The sequence below is a fragment of the Aspergillus fischeri genome, genomic scaffold (genome assembly GCF_000149645.3).
Source record: "Aspergillus fischeri NRRL 181 1099437636249 genomic scaffold, whole genome shotgun sequence".
Classification (NCBI taxonomy): domain Eukaryota; kingdom Fungi; phylum Ascomycota; class Eurotiomycetes; order Eurotiales; family Aspergillaceae; genus Aspergillus; species Aspergillus fischeri.
The window spans coordinates 92,811-99,457 of record NW_001509770.1 but is presented as its reverse complement, the minus strand read 5'-3'; the positions used below and the strand labels follow the sequence as shown (position 1 = coordinate 99,457).

Sequence of the window (6,647 nt, the reverse complement as noted above, 5' to 3'; positions counted from 1 at the left end):
ATCGATTTCAGAGGGCTGAATGCGTTTTCGATGCGATCTGACCCGTATGTTGTGAATAATGATTAACGATCTCTCTCTTTGGACTCGGGGGAGAAATCACTATAGCTTGTTGAACTCATTATGCACCTGCTGCTCCGAGCACCGACTTTATCTTCTTGAACTGCTCGAGAATAGCAGTCCCCATTGGAGGAGACCTTATTCCGGGAGAATAGCCCTTCAATAAACGGTGCCGCACAATTTGCTCAACAGTGCGGATTTTTTCATTTCTAAGTGCCCACTCAGCGTACTGCTGCTCGAGATCTCAAAACTGTGTGGACATTGTGTGTCTTCTCGATTGCAGTGGACGAGTCCGATGAGAATGGGAGGGACCAGTTAATCAAAGCATTGTGCAATCTACAACACGCAGCAGAGAACATTCGTTTGAAATTTCTGGTGACGTCGAGGCCTTATAGCCATGTCTTGAGGATCTTCCAGTGCTTCAACGTCTCATCAATACCGATTCTTTATCTAAGTGGCGAAGGCGAATTCGAGTCCAACAGCATATCTCAGAAGATCAAGCACTTTACTTTGGCAAAGGTGGAGGAAATTAGCAAGGGCATGGAGCTAGCTCACTGGCGACGAAAAGAAACTGCCATTAGAACACTCACAAGGATATCCCACAGGCTGTTGAATGAACTTAATAGTGCCTCTCCTTCAATATAGGCTTTGTCTATAACCCAATCAGAAAGCAAATCGGGCTTCTGGTCAAATATTCGGTATAGGGTGCAGCATAAGGCCCCAGCAACGGTCCTTTGGTCGTCAAACTCATCCTTGAAGAAGAAGTAAGACACGATTCTTGACATGGAAGTCGGCAGAAATGAGTCAACCAGATATTTGACCAGAACGGATTTTCCACACCCAGGGTCGGCAGATACCCACAACGCTATTGATGATTCTCGTTGTTGCCAATCCGCGAAGAGTGGATGGGTCACAAACCATTGACACGTTCCCTGTGCTCGATTCGGATTTCGATCTTTACGATCTCGGAATGGACAAGTACGAAGCTTTCTCAATAGGTCCAGCCGAGCATCTTTGCGTTCCGTATATTGGGCAGGCAACGTGCTCGTCGTCTCATATAACATAATTTGACCTATTTTGCTCTATGAGTATCATGATGCAGACGCGGTAATACAACCTCATACCTGGAGTCCACAGATCTAAGACTGCTCTTGCAGCAGCCGCAGCTGTGCTAGTGGCGTAAGGCTGCCACTGCTTGCTCCTGTGACTGTCTGCATAGTCGGATGCTCCTTTAATGACCAAGACACTTGAAAAGGACTCCCAGACACCAGCGCCTTCCATCTCAAAGGCAATCACTTGGTCCTGACCAGCGATACTGTCACGGTCTTCACCTGATCTCATCACTGTATTGCCAGATCCGATCAGACCAAAATGGATGACAGGTTTGGAATCCACAGATGAGGAGGCATGATGAACTACTTCTCGCTTCTTGCATGGCAGTTGGTCACAGGTCATTTTAATTGCCGACTCACATATTTTAGTAACATCTGTCCCGGCTTTACATGTTTCACAGTTGGAGTGTTTGCTGTGTTTATGTTGATATGAAGTGTTAAACAGCTTGTCCTCTGCTGAGCCTGGGTATTCTGCCTCGTCACCCAGTCTTTGCTGGATAGTCCCCGCATATTCCCATGTTTTTTGCTGAAGACATGCTCGATGCTGCTGAGTTTGCAACTTCTCCAGGGTTCCGTGAATCTGAGCGCGTGGTTGTGGAAGATTAACCGAAACACTGTCCTTCCGTAGAAATCTCTTACTAGGTAGTCGTCTACCCACGTCGTACTGGATGACCCCTTTGCCGATGATCACGTCGCCTAGATGAATATTCTGCCTGCCATTGCCGTGAGGTACAACACTACAAATACCGACCACGATTGCAAGCTCGATGTTTGGAAAGCTTGAACGCAAACCAGCCGCCGTTGTCGTAGCGGCAACCTTTCCCACACTGGGCATGTGTGCTGGAACCACGTTGTACCGCCAAAGGACACCCATGGAATATGAGTTTTCATCACCTGGCATCTTCCTATGTTGGATTACATCGAAGCTCTTGTCGAACAAGGCGGCAACAGCCGTTGCTTCCAGGGGGAGAGCGCATATGATGCCAACTGTGAAATTAGTAATTAAGGGTGTGCTGGATCTTAGTTGGTTTACTACTGAACTGTTTTTCTGCGGAAACTGTACGACTTTCCATTTCCGGATTCAGTCCGAAGTGCCGCCGCTTTTTGCTCACTGAGCCAGCCGGATCGTGACCGGAGAGAGAAAGTGCGTGCCCTGATCGCTCCCTGAGCAGTCCCGGAGCCCTCCGGAGAGTCCCTGATCACTCACTGATCTTTGCCTGAACACGTACGGAGTGGGATTGATTATTCACCCTGAGGACCACATGACAGCTAAATAAAAGTCGTTAAGCCAAGCCTAACCATATCCATGCACATTCCCCTTTTTTTGGGGGCATAGTTTTCACTTTGTCCTAAACTCCTAAGTCCTAATGACGTAGAAGGGTCTAAAAATGTTTTGTTCGCCTATAATTCTAAGGAGTAGTACTAACTTGCAGAAATGATCATAAAATGTGTAAGTTTATTATGCTGTAATATGCTAGAATAAAAATTGCTAAACCCTACATCATTTTATATAGAGACTTTGACTTTTGTAGTTAAAAAATCCTCATCCTGCCTATGCTTCAGAGTGATAATGGTTAACATAATGCATCCTTAACTCTTAGTTATTCAGCAGACAGGGTAGTATCCCTAGTACCTTAATTTAAGTAAGATCTTGGAGTGGGTGCTTATACAGCACTATTTGAGTACTAATGGAAATGAGAAGAGCATAGGATGAAATATTTAGAAGATGTGATGTAGAATGTATCACGTTCGCTCAGGCAAAATCAAAAGATATGGTAGCATTTGGAAGGAATACTAAGTCTAGAGAAGAGGAAGAAAAAGTATGTACACAGAGTAGAAAGATATCACAGAGCAATAGTGTAAACAGATCAAACTTCCAGAAGTGGTAAGTGAGGTGACAAAGGATGGTTATGAGAGATGGTGATGGGCCGTCACAGAATGCCTATTATTGCTAATGTGCTACAGAAGTGAATATAGGCTAGTAAGGGAGTGGTAATCAGCCTTTATTACATGGCTCAGGACATACAAATGCACTACCAGGCCAGAGAAGGCTGGGACAGGCATACTGTATATACTGGATCCTACATATACTATTGACTGTAGAGGGATCCATGAGCCCTTTTTAACGTTATTAGCATATTCTTTGACCTGGTCTTTTGAGGTATATATAACTAAAGACTATGTGAGTCAAGCAGGATCCTCCAAATAAGGGCATAACCTTAAGCCATTAAAGGGTTGAAATGACTTCCTTGCCCTCCTTAGTCCTGCCTTAGTCCTAGGCTCTTCCTCAGCTCCTTCACACATAAGTGTTCGCAAAATAATTGTATGCACACAGCTTGTCTTTAATATCTTATCCATTATACTGACCCTGGGCGACTGAGGATGGTGAATATGTTTTTTAAATGAGACTTGACTTTTGTGTAGGTGGGGTTGGCTTTGCTAGTTGGACAATATATAAAGGCTAGAGATTTTGATGCGCTATATTCTAGTAAGTACTGGAAAATTTGCTCTGTGCGGAAGCCTGGCTGTATTGGTATGGATGATACCTTGACCAAATATCATCTGAGCTATGCCTAAGGAAATGAGTTAGTTCAGCTCTCAACAACAAAAGAAAGAGAAAGAGTTACTCTTTAATCATAAGAAAGCCTCTATAGCGCTGGAACGTAGACAAACATTCTTTGAATGTTAGAGGAACTTGATGCGATAGGTGTCACATGAGAAACTGGCTTGTCAATAACAAACCACCAGTTTCAACATTGATGGCCATAACACGCAAGTTAATATAGGCTGCATCAATGTTACATTCTTAGCTGAGTAATAAGTATGGCTTTGGCAGGAAGAAATACACATGCTGTTAGTCCAGTGCCTGTAAAAACTAATTTGATTTCATCCATCCTCTGTTTCCTATAAGGGATAACAACAAATAGAGCAATGCTTGAAAGCCAAACAAAAGCCTGAAAGTAATAAGGGTGAGGGATATGTATCTCTTACAGATTGTTATGTACTGTCTTATCCATAGCTAAGATCCAGTTGTCCCTGGCTTTATAATAGTTAGTAAGTAATGGGCTGTGGCTGTGCAGTAAATTACTGTGATAAGATAGTTTAAGGTAATGGCTGTATATTATCAAGGGTGGAAGGCTGGCCAGAAGTAGTGTGCAGCCTTTCCAGACACATAATAAGTGAGACAGGCTGATCTTTGCATTTTAATATTAAGGAACTGCGTAATCCATTTTGCAATTCTATTACCACTGTATCATGACCTTAAATATGAGATTTATGAGGACTACATATGACATGGCTAACAGCCACAACCTAGACAGTATAGCTGATTAACTTGAACTTAACTGAGTTTTGCTCTGTTAAAAGATCGTGCAAACGTAGTTGCTATAAATGCCATAGGGGTTAGTCATCTAATGATGTTGAAGTAGATGTGATTAATCTAAGCCTAGAGAAGCTAAGGCTACTACTTCTGGCACCCATCATCTGAGTATGAATCATATTAGTGGAGATTAGCTAAAGTTCATGAAGATATTCCTTATCTACCTATTTAGTAGTTTGCATGCTTCTATAAGACACTCTATTAAAAGAAGTCCTTCCCTCATGAGTAAGTTTTAGGTGACAGAAGGTGAATATAACATACTAACTAACTACTTATAGCAAAATCTCTGGTTAAAATTATTAGGTGCGTACTCTTAATAGAAGCTAGAAGCTGCCAAGCTAAGAAATTCCATAATAGTATAAGCTACAGGGAGCTGTAAGTAAATTTAAGGATTAAAGAAGCAAACATTCAAGATTTCTAGGAGTATATATTAGCTAAGGTCAAAACATCCTAAACTCACAAATCTCATCATGCTACCATAGGTGAGCAGAGGTACCGCGAGTACAGGCCAGACACAATAGGACAAGGATGGTGTGGGGCTGAACTCAAAGTTAGTTACACCCAGATGATGGGATAGCATTAGCAGTAAAATCACAAACATAGATAAAGTACATTAATTTAATGCTTATAAAGCTGCTGAAGGAGGACTACTGCCCAGTCTGAATACGTGCATGAAGCAGCGGTTCCTGGGCTCGATATTTTATAAGACGTCTGGACCGAACTCAAAGTCCCTTATATGGCTGACGTCTGCAATAGATAGAAATATCGACCACTGAGGCCATAAGCTGCAGGGCCCCCCCCTTTTTTGGGTCACGGCAGCTATGTAAAAGCGCCAAAGAGTCACTTCTTGTAACTAGTTCTTGACACCCAGGGCTTACCTCCTGGCGGCCTTTGTCCCACTAGGGAATGGGTAGGCAGTGATTAATCACGGCTAGACCTAGGCAGGTGTTCTGGGTAACCCAACTGAAACATGTGTCAAACCCAACTTGGGCTGGGTTTTGGGCTCAAGGGGGGTGTTCTGAGTTGGGTTCTGGGCTTTTGTATAGAACCTAACTGGGTTTTGGGTAACCCAGTTGGGTAGACAAACCAGACAAACATTATAGATCATGTGATATGCATTAATTATGTAGTCCTGTCTTGTATTTATAGGTATTCAAACTGTATATACTTTATATCATTATATGTATAGTTGAAGAAGTGGAAGAATAAGAATTTTAAGAAAATCATATTTAATTGCCCTTCTATTTCTTCTCTAACAACTAATAATGAAGGAACTGATCATCCTCACGCCTTGTATGCTTCTGATTTCATCCTGAGATACGCGGTTGCGTGTCAGGTAAAGGAAGAACCCCTTCATCATCAGATGGAATAGGTTCCTAGCCCTCTTGCTCCCTATTAGATACCATACTCCTTCATCTCTTGCCCTGAGCACGCTTAGAGAGCTACTGAGTAGCTGGTCAGTCTATACTAATCTCCAGGCCATCATCTTCTTTATTGTCACTGATTAGCTCAAGAGTATCTTGAAGCTATTGAGCATCTTTCTCTTCATTAAGTGCTTGCTGTTCCTCATTTAAAAGATATTATTTTATAAGGGAAAGTTCCTTTTCTTCCACTTCAAACCTTAATGTACACATGAATAGCATTAGATCTTGGATTGTTATAGAATTAAGTGAGCCTTGATGATAATAGCAGACATCTCAAGCAGAATTAAAAAGCCGCTCAACACCAGCGCCAGTGGCAGGTATTAAGAGTATATCGCGTGCCATTTTTACAAGAGCTGGAAATTTGTATTCATGCTCTTTCCAGAATGTCCATAGAGCAATTAGGGCTGTTTCTTTTAGATAATATTAATCAGTAAAGTGTTAGCAGGAATAATAATATTACTTACCACTCTCAAGGTACTATGTAGTCTTGTCACTACTTACTAATTAATTAAAATCAGGAGCAAAAAGCGCATTAATCTTTGATGTCTGAACACCCAAAGGAGATACCTGTAGAGAGCCCTATGTAGCTAACAAGCGTTCCTTATACAGACCTGCATAGGTTTTAAAGCTTTTGCGATATTTATCACGCAATTCAGGGCCCCAATCCTTATTATT

At 42.2% G+C, this 6,647-nt stretch overlaps 1 protein-coding gene across 1 annotated transcript, besides 1 other annotated feature; it reads right to left on the bottom strand.

The window, feature by feature from the left end:
* Positions 1–1,110: 1,110 nt before the first annotated feature.
* NFIA_007680 (uncharacterized protein) lies at positions 1,111–2,043 on the bottom strand (the record flags this gene model as incomplete). The annotated part of the gene is made up of 1 exon (XM_001263988.1): positions 1,111–2,043. The coding sequence occupies one exon, from the start codon at positions 2,041–2,043 to the stop codon at positions 1,111–1,113; it is 933 nt and encodes a 310-aa protein (XP_001263989.1).
* A 4,040-nt stretch (positions 2,044–6,083) lies between these two features.
* Positions 6,084–6,647: part of a mobile genetic element that runs on past the window's edge.